At 37.8% G+C, this 19,308-nt stretch overlaps 1 protein-coding gene across 1 annotated transcript; it reads left to right on the top strand.

The window, feature by feature from the left end:
• The first annotated feature begins 5,842 nt into the window (after positions 1-5,842).
• LOC105042707 (small heat shock protein, chloroplastic) lies at positions 5,843-6,894 on the top strand. The gene is made up of 2 exons (XM_010920002.4): positions 5,843-6,193; positions 6,332-6,894. Exons 1-2 carry the CDS (start codon positions 5,929-5,931, stop codon positions 6,772-6,774), a joined length of 708 nt encoding a protein of 235 aa, XP_010918304.1. The 5' UTR covers positions 5,843-5,928; the 3' UTR covers positions 6,775-6,894.
• The last annotated feature ends 12,414 nt before the right edge of the window (positions 6,895-19,308 follow it).

Raw genomic sequence — 19,308 nt, 5'->3', positions numbered from 1 at the left:
AGAAACTTATCTCATATTTAGTTCATGACATATTTTTTCAAATTATTATTTAATAAGATGGTAGAAGACTAATCGAATTTCTTATCTAATGGTACACTTCCAATCTCTGCCTCTTTTCATCCTTGAAGATTTATTTTTAGGCCGCTTTATCTGGCAAATGCTATAGTGTACTTTAATATTTTAAATACATATAGTATTTGCTTGTTATAAATATCTGAAAACAAATTTTGAGTAGTGCAATTAGATTTGCAAGTAAATATGGATGGCTCAATTCTGGAAAAAATTATAAGATAGACACATTCTATAGGTAAAGCCAATAAAAATTCCACACATCAGCTGATTTCTCATTAATGACTAACTATGATTTCGCATTAAAGATTCTTTCAATCTCTCTAAGAGCAACCATGGGTATAGCAGTCTTGGTCATTAAATAAACATCTCTGGAAGCCAAAATTGATTAGATCGAGATGAGGTGGCCCACTTGGGAGAGATGCTTCCATTTCCATCCGTCCAAGCACTCGTAGATCCTATCAAACAAATAATAATAATCTTGGATTTTGAGCTTACCGCATGATAAAAGAATGCCCAACTAATGCCAAGTGCCAATCTTTTCAGGAATTTGAAGCTCATCCAAAATAATTTGCTTCTTCAAAGTGTCTGTTTTTGAACTGAATTGAATCTGGGACTTTTGGATATTGATTTGGTAATTTGATTGCTCGCAATAGTCAGCCAAGATGTTCTTTAAAACAACTAAATTGCTCCGATTAGCTTTGGCCACCTATAAGAGGTCATCAGCAAACATTAGATGTGTGATTTATTTCTTAAGCCACCATTATGTTATCCATTATGCTAGGATTTGACACAAAATGCTCCTTGTTCAGCTGAGATCAAATTTGGTACAACCACTTTAAGTTGGTTAACAAGAACTTCTGCTGCACATTTGTATAAGGTGGAGCAAAGGCTGATATGCCTATAATCAGTGACCGCTTTTGGGCAATCCTTCTAATTAGGAATAAGGACAATATAAATAAACTTCCATGCCCTAGGCATCGGTGCGGTTTGGAAAAATTCTTTAATAGCAGAAATAACATCATTTTTTATAATGAACTAGAAAGCATTAATTGAGGAAATCCATCAAGACCCAGAGCTCTATCTGAAGGCATTTGTAAAAGAGCATCTTCAATTTCCATTCCGAAGACCTCTTGAGAAAATTATTCTGCAGATCAGTAATACAAGAGGGAATAGGGGGGACATGAGTAGTGGCTTGAGAAGATTGCATGTTTCAAGCACCTTGGAAATGGTTGACCATAGAAGCTTAAATTTCCATAGTTGTGCCATTTGCATCTTGTAAACTTATAATTCTATTTTTCCTACGGCATATGATTGTAGTTTTACGGAAGAAGGCTGAGTTAGCATCTCTTTCTTCACCCAATGAAGGCTTGATTTTTGGCGTCAAAGGATCTCCTGAAGTCTCAACACAAAATCCTTCACCTTCCAAAGTAAAATAGATTGAATATGAACATTCTGCCCACTACCATGAATGTCCGCTTCTTGCCTTCCAAACATTCCGATTTTATAAACAAATTTTCTATATACTCTCTATTCCATCTTTGTAAGGTCGCCTTTTGTTTTCTTCAGTAATTTCAGAACTTTGATCCCATGAGAATCACACCAATGTGTCCCCAATCTATATGAACAACCTATGTAATACAATCGTAATGGAGCCAAAACTTCTCAAAGTTAAACGGCTTAGGTTTCAACTAGGTTTTTGACTTAATTTTCAGCAGAAGTGGGCAGTGATCAAATCCAATGCGGGCCTAATTAAGAAAAGTTGACTCTAGGAATATTTCATTTGTGGAGTCTAAAGTGAACAAAATTTGAAACTAGGCTCTTTGACACAAATTTCACATATCACACGTATACTACTTGTTATTGTCACACCGATTTGGGTTCACGTTTTTCGACCTTGCACTAATATTTTGGTTTCATAAATGCTCTAAATATAGCCCAATCCTATAAATTGTGGCCTCACAACCATACTCACATAGATAAATCCTTCCAGAATATCTACAGTGGATGAACATCTAGTACAATTATCTATGGGCCTATTAAGGATGATTATCCTTCCTCTTATTGTTGCATTAAAAACACTTTTACCCAAATGAGACTATGGAATTGTTATCTTTAAATTATATCCTACTTCTCATGTCATCCTAAAATAACTTATTAGTATCCATTGAACCTTCTTACAATCTTCAATCAGTAAGGTTGGGCTGTCATTGTTGGATGACCAATTAATAAGCTTCAGCCTCATTCCCTTCATTAATTCTATAACTTGTACTATTTTAAGAATATCCTATAAATACCCCATCTATATTTTTAGGACCCAATTATCTCTTCTTATTTTTAGGAATTATAATTGAAGCTAAACAACCCCTTATTTTAAGATGATTTAAATTATATTTTTTATCTTTTCACATTTCATAAGGTGTTAGGTCAGAATCTTTGCGAGGAAACCTTTTAAGAATATAACAAGTAGATAAAAGAGCTTTCCTCCATACATTAAAAGATACACGAGAAATAGTAATAATAGAATTAATAATATCAATTATAATTCTATTTTTATATTCAGCCGCTCCATGAGACTAAGGTGAATAAGGTAGGGTAATTTAATGAATAATATAATTAATTTCATAAAAATTATTAAGCTCATTTGAGGCATATTTTCTTTCTCTATCTGATCTTGAAATTTTTATTTTTTTATTAAATTGATTTTCAACTTCACCCTCGTAAATTATAAAATTATTTAAAGCTTTATCTTTTATTCTAACAAGAAACATACAATAGTTTTTAGAGAAATCATCTATAAAAGTAATAAAGTATCTTTTTCTATTTCTAGTTAAAATATTTAAGTCACATATATTACTATGTATTAATTCTAAAAGCTTAGCTTCTCTATATACTATTTTAAATGATTGCCTTAGTTGCTTAGATTGTACACATATCTCATATTTTTCATACATATATTTATTTCATATTTTGGAATCAAATTTAAATTAATCATTCTCTGAATGATACTATGATGTATATGACAACAAGAATTAATTTTATTGCTTTCAACCTTTGTTATATTCAACTTGAATAAACCATCAAACACATCACCTCTTCCAATAAAATTATCATTTTTGGTTACATCAATTTTATTTGACTCAAAGATTATTTTATAGCCATCCCTTAGTAGCAAAAAATCACCAATATGATTCTTCCTAACTTCTGGTATATACTGAACCTTATGAAGAGTGATGAGAGTTTTGCTAGATGTTAATATCAAATATATTCTTCCTTCAACGCTCACATATGCAATACTAGAGTTCTCCATCTTCATAGTGTTTCCATCAAAGAGCTGATAATTGGAACATATGTATTTATTAGCATAAATATGTACATCAACATCAGTATCAATCTACCAATCAGTAGATTGATATGCTAGATTTATCTTTATATTTAAAGCAACAAACCTTGCATCAGCTCCATGTGAATTCGATCCAGCTATCATCAAGTTTATCTACAAGCTATTCTAATTTTTTTGACTCTTTAAAGGTGTGCCCTTCTAATAGTGATAATTTCTCTCAAAACACCCAGATTTACCACAAGCATAACATCTTTTATTTTTTTTTATTATTTTCATTAATTTGTGATAGAGGCTTAAGATTATTATATTTTTTATAATTTTTTATTTTTATTTCTCTCTATCAAATTTATCTTATATTGAAAATTATCAGATAATTTATTCTTTTCTCCATATTTTTTTCTATTGAAGTGAATCAATTAAACCACTTATAGTTGAGAAATCTCTTTTATGTTTTAATAATAAGATAAAGATTTCTACTCGGGAGGTAGTTTATCAACAACTGCAGCTGCAAAAAATTTCTTACCAAGATTGATTTCCATTTCGGTCATATCGTGAACTAAAATTTGCAGTCCATAAGTTTGTTGCACTATCGATTTTATCTATCATTAAACAATGTAGAAACTTTCTTATAATATATATTTCTAGACATTCATTTTCTTTACTATATTTTTATTCTAATCTATCCCATAACTAACATGTAGGGGAAGTGGTGAAATATATATCATAAAGTATATCAGAAAGAGCAGACAAAATTCTATTATGACAAATGAAATCCTTTTTTATATTCGATTGTGCAAAGATAGCAGCGGTTGTTGAATCCACAGTGTTAGAGATGGTAGTGCCCTTGGACTTGGATTTCGATAACTAGATTCAATTTTAGAAAGGTTAGCCAATGGTGCATCTGGCGGTGACTAAAATTTTGTCTAGAGATTTTCTTTGATTTTGTAAAGTATAATAATCTAAAGATGCCATAATCACGATAGTAAATAAAATAGAATTCTCCTCTAAAATGGTTGGAAAAATTTCTCTTAAAATGTTATAAATCTCTTTTATGTAATTTTAATATTTTTAGCATTTAATTAATTACCTTCTTCACATACTGAATAAATAAATTAAATTTTGACATGCTATTAAAGGTGCTTTTTTTGGGGTAGAATTTATCTTGATTAGATGCAAATAGTTGATGATGGTCTATTTCTAAGATATAACATGTTCTCTTTGAAATATACCCCAATGAAAAAGAACTAAGATAAAACCCAAAGTAGCCAAATCTAGATGCGTAAAAAATCAGTAAATTTGATTCAAGTTCTCTCAATCCTCTTTTATGTGGACGCAATCCTTTTCTCAAATACTTAATGGGTGTAATTTACTAATGCTCTCAATTGTTATTGAAATGGAAGAGAATGTTGTTCTCACATACAGCGAGTATAATTCTTTTCCTATTTATAGATGTGAAAGAATAAATATGATTGAATACTTAGGCATTTTTTTTTATCTCTTCGGATGATCCATCCATTCCTTAAGACTCGTTTGCAAAGCATATATCTTCAGATTTCTTGTGAGAAGAGAAAACATCTTTTCACGAGAAATAATCATAGATATGTCTGTATAATTTCCATAAATTTCAAGAGAGAAGAGAAAAATAAAGATAACAAATTAAATTTTATTTATTTAAAAAAGTAAGTTATTTGGGAGCCTAAGATATGATTTTAAATTTAAATAAGTTTGTGTTTAGATAAATATCTAATATGAAATTCTAAAATCTCAAAATATTAGATTAAATATTTTATTAGTAAACAAACTTCTTAATTTAGGGGCATTCCATTATAAGACCGTTAATGGTCCGAGAACGTCCATATGACTTGGGTCGGACTTGGAAAAAAGTAGACTGAACCAAAATTTGCTGCATCGAAGTCCACCTAAGTTACATGTAATGAAAGCCCAACCAATGTTAGATTGGGCGTTGGGTAGGATATTGTTAGCAATTAATAAAGATCCGGTTTGAGCTTGTTCCACGCTGAGAAAAATATATATCCTCGCTCGACCAACCCAGCTCTGTTGATGAAGTGGCAATGGCATAAAATAACAAAAAAAAAAAAAGAAAGAAAAAGAAGAAGTGGCATTGGCACGAATAGACCGTTAAATCACACCGCACAGATCTCAAATCTCAACGAACTCCGTTCATCTTGTACACGTATCTCAAAGCGGAAGAAGGCAGGTAAGCCGCTGTCCTGATGGAGTCGGAGACTTTTGGCCTATTCTTGACCGATCCGTCTCGAATCCGCTCGCGCATTCTTGAAAGTGGGAGAAGGCATCCAGCGCCTACATCCAAAGTCACCCATCCCTTTATCTTGTGATCCAAGTAGAGAACGTTCTCGTGTTTCCCAGACTCTTCCAGACTTCTCCTTCCCCTGCTTATATAGCCTCCAAGTCTCCAGCCCCTTGGCAACCCAAACTGAGCTTCAATTCAACAAGAAAGCAATCATCTACTCCCCAACCCTAGTTTTCTACTCACCATGGCTGCTGCCACCGCGTGCGCCGTCACAAATCTGATTCCCTCCACTCCCTCCTCCTCCCTGTTTTCCAGGCAAAACTTGAGACCCCATAGGCTCATGGTATCGTTCCCAATCAAGCACCCCCGTTCCTCCATCCTCGCTTCCGCCACACCTGAAAACAAGGATGGCTCCTCCATCGAGGTGCACGTCGGCCAGAACCCCAACAAGCAAGGCGCCGCCGTCGAGCGGCGGCCTCGCCGCTCCACTCTCGACATCTCTCCTTTCGGTAAGCAACAGATCCAAGATTTTTAGTTTTTTGTATACTTCGGTTCCCTTTAGATGATTTTAACTGAAGGCTTTTAATTAAGTCGTTCAAAGTAGTCGCAGATTCTGTTACTTAAATTGTGTGGATATCTTTTTGAAGGGCTGACGGATCCGCTGTCGCCGATGAGGACGATGAGGCAGATGCTGGACACGATGGACCGGATCTTCGACGACGCGATGTCGTTCCCGGGGTCGGGCCGGACGTCGGTGGGGGAGATAAGGACGCCGTGGGACATAATGGAGAACGAGAATGAGGTGAAGTTGAGGTTCGACATGCCGGGGCTGTCGAAGGAGGAGGTGAAGGTGTCTGTGGAGGATGACATGCTGGTGATCAAAGGAGAACACAAGAAGGAGGAGGCGGGAAGCAAAGGAGAAGATTCCTGGTGGAGAGGAAGGAGCATGAGCACGTACAACACCCGGGTGCTGCTACCGGAGAACTGCGACAGGGACAAGGTGAAGGCTGAGCTGAAGAACGGGGTGCTGCTGGTTACCATCCCCAAGACCAAGGTCGAGCGCAAGGTCATTGACGTTCTGATCCAGTGACGCACCTAATGTCCATCATAGTGATGTTTTTCTATACGTTATGACGTTTTAGTTTTGTTTGCGAGTTCAGATCTGTGTTGAACTTTTGATTTTTTACGTAAAGAGAGAATAATTTAGAAACGATTTTTTGCTTCGTTGTCTGTTTAGAGTCCTTGTTTTGTTGCATTCCTTTGTTGTTCGATGTTAGTGATTATTTCCTTTACGCGGGAAGAGCAAAACGAGAGTTTTGAGACTTTGATGGGAGAAAGAAATGAACTTCGTCCACCGGAGAATCGTTCGGATGATTGGGCCAGGGATACAACGCTGGCCTTTGTATATACTATGCTTGTGTTTAATGTTCCTCACCCGTTGATTCCAGGTTGGAAGTATAAAGTAGAGTCAATCATTTATACTCTTTAGGTCACTATTCGATCATCGATGCAATCATGTTAATTAAAAGTATTATGTAATACTATTTATCATTTTTAATATTAAATGTTCTTTCTGAGATAAATGTTAGTCTTGTAGTATTTACTAAAGAGTAAATAAAATTTTATTTGCTAAACCTCTACAAACAAAGGATCTATTACCTGCATCACCTATTAGATCAGTTAAAGCTTTTGAGTAATATCTAGGTCTTAGCTTATTTGTGAGGATTTAATCACCCGAATGATGTTTACTAGAATCTATTAGAGTTGATCATGGATAAAAATGCTGGAGCTTCAAAAGGAATGTCTTTTACAGCTACAAATGAATGCTGGTGATTTTATCTCAACAGTAGGGATCATCTATGCAATACTTTAACTCAGACGTCAAAAATCATCAATATAATTTCAAGTACTTTTTCTTTGTGAAGCATCACAATTCTCGAACTCCTATCCTCTGTTTCATATGAGGTTGTCTTTTTTTTTTTTTTTCCTTCATCTTTCTCTATTTCCCCTTCATGCCATATCGTCTGTTTCAAAGTAGCAGAACAATATATAAGGAATGTTGTAATGATCCAAAAAGGAAAAGCAATATTTAGGGTGTTGCTACTCCCTTTTTCGGAGTGGAATTTGGCTGAGATGGATTGTGAGTGGTCGCGATCGGCTAGGCCTTCTTTATGAAGTCCATCTTTGGGCCCAAATTTGAAGAAGCGAGGGGCTATGACTTCACTTCCTCGAGATTCCTCTTCCTAATTGGGTGGACGAGCGAGAGGCTAATAGGTCAAGGACTTAGATGGTGCAAGAATTCTGATGCTTTTTGTTACTGTTGAAATCGATCAAGGTCAAAAGACGGACATTTTATCCTTGTACAAAGATATTGGTATTGGAGTGACCTGCAAAATAAGTCTCAAATTGGAGGTTATGGTTCCAACGAGGATCTTCCGACGTTCAAGTCAGAAAAGAAAAGGACAAAAGAACATCAACGGATTCTTTGAGAGAGATTTGATTGAATCTATCTAAGTCCTCGAGGCTCTAGTTGTTTATATAGAAAGGTATCGGATAGCTGGATTGTTAGCTGTGAGATTGCACGATCTCAAAATTGTCGGACCATTGGATATGGCAAGCTGGACGAGATAATTCAGTCCTTAATTGCTCCTGTAAGATTAGGAGAGATGGTTACGCCAAATCCTATCTATTTAGGATAGACAGCTATCGTACATGTTGAATAGATAAGTCGGCTGAGCAGCTCATACACAGATTAGACCTCAGAGTCGCCTCAGCTCAGCATGAAAATGGACTCCTCAGCTCATATGGCGGTTAGCAGTTGTGTTGATGATCCGAAAACTTGAGATGCTTTGTGATATAATGCTGATCTAAGGTTCTCACGGTAACCACCGTAACGCTACCTCCTACTCTTGAGTCTGAAAATCAGACAAAATGAGTACTCCAAAAATGTCTCGAATCCAATGCCATGCACTTCTGCCTTCATGCCTGTCTTCTGCATTTAAAGCGTATGACATCAGCCTAACACGATTGACACAAACAGACATAACTGATGGGACTACTCTGACGACGATCTCTTCAAGGTTTTAATTACTTTACGATGGTTTTTCATTTTCTTCCTCCTTTAAATTTATGCTTTGAAGGCACAGGTAGCCACAGATCTATAGAGGTAGCCATAGATCTTTTTTGTGCTGATTATTCATCGTGATTTTTTAGAGCAAGATGGATTCATAGTGCGTGAAAAGACTTGAGCAAATTTTGGCTCGTAGGAAGCAGGTCATGGTTCCGATTGCTGAAGCAGAATCTGCGGTCAGGAAAGAAGAATATGCCACTCCTACTATTAAACCCACTGCCCTACTATTGGAAGCCGTGATGCAGGATTTTTCAAAAAAAATTCCAATCGACGGGGCACCGACAGAGATAGCACCAGAAATGAGCACCGAGGGATGCTTCGAAAAAAGATCCGACTAATGTAGTGTGGATGGAGAAGGCAGTCGACAATCCAGAGAAAGATTTGACAACGACGATGGAGACTAAGGGATCTCTGGAGATGGAGACTCCTACTGAGTGCTTTCTTGCATCCACTTCTCATACAGAACCCTCAGATTTGATCCTTTATGCTCCATCCATAGAAGAGAGCTTCCAATACGTGGCGAAGTACTTGAGGAACCTCCTACTGCCAGTCGAGAGGTTACTCCTCAATGAACAAAGGGGGGAGAAGCGATCTGTCGATGCTTTAAAATCCTTGATGTATGTGGGTCAATGTCTGGCGAGCCTCGCTAGTTTCAACCTCAATATTTCGATGATGGAGAAGGAGGAGATCGACTTGCTGAAGTACAGATTAGAGCATCTAGAGAAGGACAATACTGAGCTGGCCAAGGAGCTCAGCTTTACAGAGGAGGCTCTTCAGGAGGCCCAGAAGTCAATTCTCTATCAGGATGAAGAACTGCGATAGGCCGAAAGACAAATTGAGGCTCTTGAACAACAGAAATTTAGGACCGACAGGAGGGTTGAAGATGTCGAAGGGTGGATTAGAACCCTCGAGAGACAAAGGTCTGAGAATGAGAGAGACTGTCACCGGATTCATGATGATCTGGATCATCTGAGAAGGATACTTGAAGGGAAAAGAGATTTTTCTTGTCTTGAAACTTGCTCTCGAAGAAGCCCCAGTGGTGGTCCATCCAAGAGGGCCAGAACTTCCGAAGGGATGAGAAATAGAAGTAGAGCTCTTCGAGGCGATAGATGCTCTCCTTTCAAGAGAGTTCAGGCCTCCCCAGAGCTGCTCTTAGGAGTCCAGGAGATCGGATCGAAGGTGGAGCAATTGAAAAAGAGGTTGGAAAAGAGAAAGATAAATCATAAGCTTCTCTAGGGCAAATTTATAGATCAAGAGATTTTACTCAAACACGTTGAAAGTAGGAGAAAGCAGTTGGAGAAGGAAGGGGCTAAGATCATAACCTAAGCTTACAAGACGACGTTCTTCACAAACTTCAAGAAGTACAAGTCTATTGTCCAATTGCATCTTCCTCCTGACTTTATCAAGCATCTTCAAATTGATTGTTTGGACAAAGATTTACAGGTGGTATCGTCGGATAACTAGTTGAGGTTTATAATGACGTCCTACTTTCTAGATAAGGTGGATAAAATTAACGCAGCCATTCAGACCGAAGACATTGACAGCATTGAAAAATATTATCCTATAGATGACCCCTTGGCAATCCTCCTTAGAAGTGATTTATGCCCTTTTCTTTTTTTTTTGTGATCCGAAGCCCCTGGTCTTATAATAGAATTTGCATTGAAGCAGATGTATTCCTCTTCTTTTGATGAATATAAATCATGCTTCTAAGTATGTAAATAAAAGTCTTTAACATATACTCGACCTTTGGCTGTAACTATAAAACTTGATTAGAGTAATAGCCTAAGCGAATACTTAGCCTATGTTGTGCCTCAAATAAGGCACAAGGTGAGCTGAAGTTTGGATGAAAATCTGAGTTGGCTCCAATTGTAGTTAGAATTGCAAGTGTAGTAGAGATTATAATTCTTATTATGATTTAGTATGAATTTTCATACCTGTCATACAGATTTTGAAAAGGCTGAAATTCGAATTGCAGCCGCATGGGAGGAATTAGTGCATGTCTGCACATATTCCTTCGAAAATAGCGTAAAGTGTGATTCACCTACTATTGACATTGACTACCATATCGGTGGCAGCAATAATGTCCATTTGCAGTCTCCACATATCACACGTATGCCAGTCTTCTGTCGATACACGTCTCCTGCAATTAATGCACCAATAGGAGGTAATTTTCGAAGATCCCATTCAAGTCTGAGGTTATTTAAAATTTCTAGATAGAACAAGATGCAGATCTTGCCAAGTTCTGATTATCTTTTTTTTTTACTATGAATTCTTCTATTCTTCACCCTTTCGTGGCTTTTCTGTACTAGAGAGAGATGGCCACCATGGGGCCTGACTTTACTCCACTGGGCTTTAGATCAGAGTTGACATAGCGGGATATAATCGTACTGCATGAGCAATATCAAATACCTCCTGCATTCTAACTTGAAGTCCTGGGATCGGACGATCGAGTCTGCCGTCCGCCTTCAGGGCATATGGGCTTCTACGAGGAATGCTTTCGGGTTGGGCTGAGGCTTTCTCTCCACCCTTTTTTTGTGATACTCCTCCAGTATTTTAAAATATCGCCATGTACGGTTGTGCTGAATGTGTGGCTGCATATCTGCGGCTTCACCGTGGTATGTGTGCTGGCTAAGATTGTGCCAAATATCGCATTCTTTCATTTTTTTTAGCCTCAAGTGTCACCTAGACTTGCACGAGTGGTGGTACGTAACTCCACGAAAGAAGGATGGCTTTCAAAACCAGCCTCGAAATGCAGAGGAGATCGATGTCCGAGGGTTAAGTCATGGTCTGACTGTGGGCTTGGAGATCGTCACCGGCCAGCTGCTGGGCCCTAAGATGACTTTGATAAGTCAACCTCCTCTCTGGACTTTGAGGAGGCACTTGCAGCTCTAGTTGAGGTGGTGGTTGCGGAGCCGCGTCAAAGTAGAATTCTGTGAGGGCGCCGCTGCTGAAGGCACGACAGCACCATCGAGGGAATCGTATGACGCACCACTATAGGAGATACAGGGATAGCCTGTGGAGGCTGTGGTGTCACCTGAAAGGGTGTGAGAAAGGTTTAGACCGTTTGGATTGCGATCATCAGATGTTAAACTTATTGGAAGAGCTGACCGAATTGGTTGGCCATGACTGATGCTGATTGGACCGGTGGAACCGATGGAGAGACGACCAATTGGACTGACAAAGGGATTTTAGATGCCAATGGTTGAACTTGATTGTCAGCTTGACTGATTGCCTGTAGGAAAGCGATGATATTGACAAGTCAGAAAGATATCCATCTTGGAGCCATGAATGCGAATGTAGGTCCTTCCTCTATTTGTTGCTGCTGAAATCGGTCAAGGTCGAAAGATGGACACCTTGTCCTCATGTAGGGACGTTAGCGTTAGAGTAACCTACAAAATAAGTCCCAAACTAGAGGTTGTGGCTCTGGTGAGGACCCTTTGACGCTCATATCAGAAAAGCAGAGAATAAAAGAGCAACAACGGGTTATTTGAGAGAGATTGATCCCGAGATTATCGAACCATTGGACATGCCAAACTGGATCAGATAATTCAGTCCGTAATCACTTCTGCGAAATCAGAAGAAATAATTACTTCAAATCCTATCTATTCAGGATAGACAACTGTCGCACATGTTGAAGAGATAAGTCGGTTGAGCAGCTCATACACAAGCTAGACCTCGGGGACATCTTAGCTCAGTATGGAGATGGACTCCTCAGCTTATACAATGGTTAGCAGTCGTGTTGATGATCTGAAAACTTGAGATGCTTGTGATATAGCGCTGATCCGAGGCTCTCACAGTAACCACCATAACACTTTTAATAGAAGATCTTCGAATAACTGCTCTAAATCAAAGCTTTACTCAAGTCATGTCATTCTCAGATGGAGAAATAGTGAAATTTTGAGATCGTCGGAAGACTATATTTGCTAGGTAAGTTTCTGTCATAGTTTTCCTTTTAAATTTGTGCAAAAGAAGAGATGAAATCCATATGGAATTTGGAAGGAAGCTTTCATATTTCTTCTCTTTTGAAAAGTTTTCTATTCTTTGATATCCATCTAAAAAAGCTAGGACCCGAGTTTTGGAGGAAGGATCGTGGTCCTTGGCTGTCTAGGTTCTGACCCTTGAAAGTTGGCACCTGAAATTCCAATCGATCGGGACATTGTTTGGTAAGTCAAGATATGGATCCGACTACCAAATCTTTTGCTAGCATGGTAAGAAAAGAATAAAATTCTTAAAATCATGTCTATGGCTAGTACACCTTTGTTCTTTGATGAGTGGACTAACACCACTAAGATGAGATTTGTTCGCATATATGTCTTAATTAATATTATCAAGAATATTTGCCCAAGAGCAAAATTGTGGGTCAGAATTCTCTCTCATGGCAGCAGTTTATCTATAAATTTTTTTTTGAGATTTTCTATGCCTATGGGCGTATGAGGATGATCATGGAGTTATGTGGTTGCTCTATTGTTGGAGGGTTTGAAGCGTGCTCATTTTTGGCCATTCAGATCAGAGCTGCCAAGGTTCCGGTCACCATTACACCAGGCTAGGAAACAAGGAGATCCCTGTGGACATTCTGAGAATGCATGGGTTCAAGCTAGAAAACATCTAAATGATCTCCTCCTGAGACTCAAGCGGGAGATTTTGGTTCCATATTAGTGGCATCTACTTCTAAATTCTCTCCACTGACAAGTGTCCGCTCCGAGAAGATACTAGAACTGCAATCTAAGAAGTTAATTTGGCCTTCTATGCTTTATCCTAACTTAACTAATGGTATGGAAAAAAAGGAAGCGACCATCCACCAAGGCTTATGATCAGCTAAGTTTCTTGGGTTCCGTTTCACCTCGTCAATCCAAAGTGCTTCCTTTAGAAGATTCACGAAGAAGTGGTAGTATCACAATCATGCTATCTCATAGTCTTCTTTCAAACAGCACACAGTAGCATAGATATAGTATATGCACAAAGAAGTGTGGAAGCTGGTGGGTACTATCATGGTACAGTCATCTTCTAAATGCAAGCTGGTATTGTTCCGCTACTGCACTGTGAGTCAATGGGGGCGGCTACTAAATAGGAGGAGTTGGGTAATGCATCTAATCTCATGATATACTTTTTCATCATTTGCAATGGAAGTTTGGTGGTTGTTAAGTTTTAGTTGATATTCCTTCTCATATTGTTTTTACTCCGATGGAATCTTCCTCTGGTACTGTTGGAATTATGGCATCCCGAATTCGACTCAACAAAAAAAAATTCAGGACGGAGAAGCCCTCAGGAGAAATCATAATGCAGTGGAGGCCCGGAGGTACAGCACGCAAGGCCTGTAGGACGGTGCGGCCTGTGAGACCCACAGCCCAAGCGCGAGCGCATGGCCTAGCATGAGCACGCATGCAAACGAGGCCCAGTACGGGCACACAAACGGGCGCAGCCCAGCACAGGCGCGCGCGCGGCCCTGAACCCTATCGCGATCTACAATGGACCGCATGGAAAGGTTGCGGTCAATGAGGGCATCGTGGACTGACTCGGTCCACAGCCCAAAAATCATGGTCCATGCGATCCCTTTGTGCAATCCAACAGCTCGGAGGCGATCTGGGAGCTGTTTTGTACAATCATACGGCCATAGAGCGGAGAAGATCCAATAGTCAGAAAAGGAATTTTAGTTCTTTTGAACGTGGGTTTTCGACAGAGATTAGGATTTGGGTCTTTAAAAGATAGACTTTGATCTAATCCATATATTTGGTTGTATCCTATTTTTATTTCTTCTTTCTTTCTATTACAATAATTGGTATCAGATCTCTAACAGATATTAATAATATGATGATTGAGTCTAGGCCTCCTCTAGACTCCCAAGTTACATCATCATGAGGTTGATAAAATGTAGTGGTTTTGTTAAGCCCCATTTTGTTGATTATACTTAAATGCTATTTAGGCAATATGATCCAAATATTTATTATTTTTTTGAAATCATATTAGTTGACTATGCTTTGTCTCGAGTCCACAAATTTATGGGCCTTTGTGGGAGATCTATATAATACTGATCTTGGGGTTTTTGGGAGACACAGTCATTGCTTGGCGTGCATAAAGATCTAGGGGTGGTAGATTTTACTCATGTAAATAGACAAATAGCTTCCAGGGTAGTCACTCAGAATAATCATAGATTTGGATTTGGATGGTATTCATGCTAATACATGTGGAGTTGAGCATTGTATATTATGGTCAGCAATCTCAAACGTTCTGTTTTTAGGTGTTCCCTTGCTTTTGGTTGGAGATTTCAATTGCATTTTATCCGCTGAAGATATAAAAAAAGAGAAGCTTTTATATGTTTGCTGAGATCAGTGAATTTTGATCATTCCTCAGGCACATGAGACTTATGGATTTGGATTACTAGGGCCCAACGCACTTCTAGTGTAATAATCGTCTTGGTCTTGCTAGATCATGGGAAAGATTTGACAGAGCATGAGCTTTGGATCAGTATTAAATCTATTTCCTAGATCCACTATCACTCACTTTACTAGTTTTGTCTCTAATTATTGTCCGTTGCTAGTGTCTATAACAGATAAGTCCAGGAATGGGTTTGCGTCTTTTCAATTTGAAAAGATGTGGCTTTCTTATGATGAGATTCAAGAGGTTGTTAAAGATGCTCGGCAATGTTGTGGGAATCACTCATCAAGGCTACATTTGTCTATATTATTATACAACACCAAGAAGGTAATCAAAATATGGAAGAGGAGCATTGGTAACATATTTTGATAGGGGCAGCAATTATGTGAACAAATCTACCATCTTTAATTACAAGAAGTGCGACATGGTAGTAGTTATTATTACTACTTTGGGCAAATCACAAAAATTGATTTATGCGAGGAGATGTTTTGGAGGTAAAAATCTCGTACCATTTGGTTATATGAAAGAGATACTAATATAATATCCTTCCATGTACTACTATTCTACATAGAAGGAATAAAATTCATAGGCTGCGCATTGTCCGGTGGGTATAATTGATGATCCGAAGGTAGTTACGGCGGAATTGGTAAAATATTTTCAATAACGTTGAGGGGCTCTTGGATAAGATAAGCATGTTACTTTATCTGTGTTATCCCCAATTGTCATAGCGGATCAGAATACTTCACTAGTTACTACAATCTGAGAGGAAGATATTGAAGCAGACTTGATGAGCATGCATTCAGACAAGGCCTTAGGGCCTAATGGGTTTCCTGCCCTTTTTCTTTCAATACTTTTGGCATCTTGTTGAAAAGGATGTAATCTTGATCATCAAAAATATTTTTAAATATACTATATTGCTGAGTCTTGGAAAAGAACTTATATTACCCTCAATTTTAAAAGTCTAGCTTAGAGTATGCGAAAAACTATAGGTCTATTAGTTTGTAAAACACTATGTATAAGTTGATTACAAAGGTCATTGTCAATAGATGCAAGGCAAATTTGCCTATATTGATCTCTAAGGATCAAGGAGCCTTTGCCTAGGGTCGGCATATCACTAATAACATTATATTAGCTCAAGAAATTATGCATTCTCTCATAAGTATATCTCGGTCTAGAAGCTTAATGATGTTAAAATTAGACATAGAAAAAGCTTATGATCATATGTATTGGATTTTCCTTATCTATGTTCTTACTTAGTTTACTTTTCATGTTAAATTCATTCAATGGGTAATGGCTTGGATGACTAGACCGTAGTCTACTTTATTAGTAAATGATACATCTTTACTATTTTTTTCTTCTAGATGTCTACCGCAGGATTGCCCATTGTCGCCTTATTTATTCATTCCGTACTCTAAGAATTTTCTTTTGGGCTTTTATATCTTGCAATACAAACATATGTACTAAGAGCTTATGGATTACGAGGGGGATTGAAGATTTCACATATGCTATTTGCATATGATTGTTTGCTCATCACTTGAACTACCGTCAAAGATGCAGTATGTTTAGCCGCTATTTTTTATGTATATTGCGCTTTCTCTCTCTGTCACATTCCAAACAATCAAATATGCTAAATCTTATATTCTTTTTAGCCTTGCTACACCACTACACCTTAAACTATTAAATATCAGATCTGTAGGTTGTTCCATATATATGAAAATAGGAGTTTATGAAAATATCTTGGGATAGCTTTGTCTAGTATGTCACTTGCTTCCAGCTGAGTGCACCTTCTTGATAGACAAGGTGACAACTAGAATTATAGTATGGAAATGGTAGGCTCTCTCACTTGTAGGAAAAGCTTTAATTCAATCTACTTTGAAAGTATGGCCTACTACCGAATTTAAATCGATCCATTATTGTGGATCTTGAACTCAAATTGGACACTAGACTCCATTCTTTCTTTGATTCTAACTAAGTCCAAGTCTTCTATTTGGCATTCTTTAATCTTTTCAACATGGTCTGCTACACTATGAGGATAGCTAGCTGACAACTAGAATTGAGTAGTCGCACCATAATCCCTAATTCTTCTAGATCTTCTAAAATAATCTTTTGTTAAGTGATCGTAACTACTATATCACTCAAGGATTTTCTACTAAGGTATTTGCTATTACATTAGGTTTTCCGAAGTGCTAGCTAATGGTTTAGTCATAGTCCCTCAATAGTTCTCATTATCTTTTCTTTCTCAAATCTGGTTCTTTTTGGGTAAAAATATATTTTAGACTCTTATGGTCAGTAGAGACCTCACAAGGTTCTCCAAATAATTAATATCTTTAATTTTTCAAAGCAAAGACAACCATCATCAGCTCAGTCATGGATCAACTAATTTCACTCATGGTTTCAACTATCAAGAGACATAAGCCACAACTTTTCTATTTTGCATTAAAGCACAATCCAAATCTTTCTTAGAAGCATCACCATATGTAATGAATCCGCCATTCTCAAAAAGAAAAGAGAGAATGAAAGTCATTACTAGGCTATTCTTCAACTCCTAGAAGCTCTGCTCATAATCCTTTATCCAAACAAATTTGCTTCCTTTTGATTATGAAAGAAACATTTAGCAAATTTTTTATAATATCCAACTAGCCCAAGGAGGCACCGGGCCTTGGCCATGTTGGTTGGCGGATTCCAATTAACAATTGCCTCCATCTTCTTTGGATTAATCAAAATGCTTTCTTGAGATATTATGTGACTGAGGAATGAAATGTTTTCCAACTAGAACTTGTACTTTTTTGCTTTTGCATTAAGCTTGTGCCCCCCTGAAAGCTTGCAAGATTATCCTTAGGTGCCTTTCATGCTTTTAGAATACATCAAAATGACATTAGTGAAAACTACCATGTACTAGTCCAAAAAGTGTTCGAATAACCGATTCACTAAATCCATGAATGTTGCCCAGGCATTTGTAAGTCCAAAAGGTATTATCAAAAACTCATATTATCGATATCCATTTCAAAAGATAGTCTTGGGCACATCATCAATCTTGACCTATAATTAGTGATAACTAGATCAAAGGTCAATCTTAAAGAAACTTGAGTACCTTAAAATTGATCGAAAAGATCGTCAATCCTCGATAAAGAACATCGATTCTGAACTGTTACTTTGTTTAGCTAGTAATATAAGCATATTGCATACTACCATCCTTTTTCTTAATAATAAACATATGTGCACCTAATTTAGAGACACTAGATTTGATGGAGCTCTTATCCAATAGCTCCTATAATTGCTCATTTAATTCCTTCAATTCAGCTAGGGCCATTCAGTAGAGAGACTCAGAGGTAGGCCCAACATTGGATGATAAATAGAGAACTCTACTTTTCTGCATTCTTAAATGATCATCCGAAAGATATTAGAAAACTCCCTTGTGACAAAAATATTTTTCAATTTGAACTCTTCTTGCTGAGTATTGGTCACAGAGGCCAAGTATCCTATATAAACTTTATCAATATCCAAGGAGCTTATATGAATGATATAATCCGAAGAGAGGCATCTACTTCACTACGAAAGAAATTGATATGCTTGCTTTGGGATTTAAAAGGTCATTAATTTATCAAAGCAATCTATTGGTTGGCCTTAGCTTGGATATTGTTAAAAGTCAAAAAAGATCTGATTTGAGTTTGGTCCAGCTTGAGAAAAATGAGCAGCCATCTTGTATGGTATGTTAGAGGGTGCGGTGCATTATATAGACCGTCAATGAATGACCAATAAATAATAATTTATATAGACATATACTCCATATATGTATATATAATATATATATTATTTATTATCTGTCCATTCTGTGATGGACGGCTGGTGCGATGCACTATATTTAACGGTCCGGCAGCGCGAAAAATATTCTCACTCTGCTCTGCCTGGTGAAGTAGGGACACTTTAGGCCTATCCCCGACCTAGTGGCCCCACCGTAAAGCGAAAGGCCCGCTTCGAAATCGCTCGCGCATTCTTGAAAGAGGGAGAAGGCATCCAAGGTCGCCACGCGTCTATCGCGTGCCTTCATCTCGTGATCCAAGCGGAGGACTCTCTCATGCTTCCTAGACCCTTCCGGACTTCTCCTTCTCCTGCCCATATAAC

The sequence above is a fragment of the Elaeis guineensis genome, chromosome 4, assembly GCF_000442705.2.
Source record: "Elaeis guineensis isolate ETL-2024a chromosome 4, EG11, whole genome shotgun sequence".
Classification (NCBI taxonomy): Eukaryota; Viridiplantae; Streptophyta; class Magnoliopsida; order Arecales; family Arecaceae; genus Elaeis; species Elaeis guineensis.
Note: the sequence above shows the minus strand (reverse complement) of the source record. Positions and strands in the feature narration are given on the sequence as shown.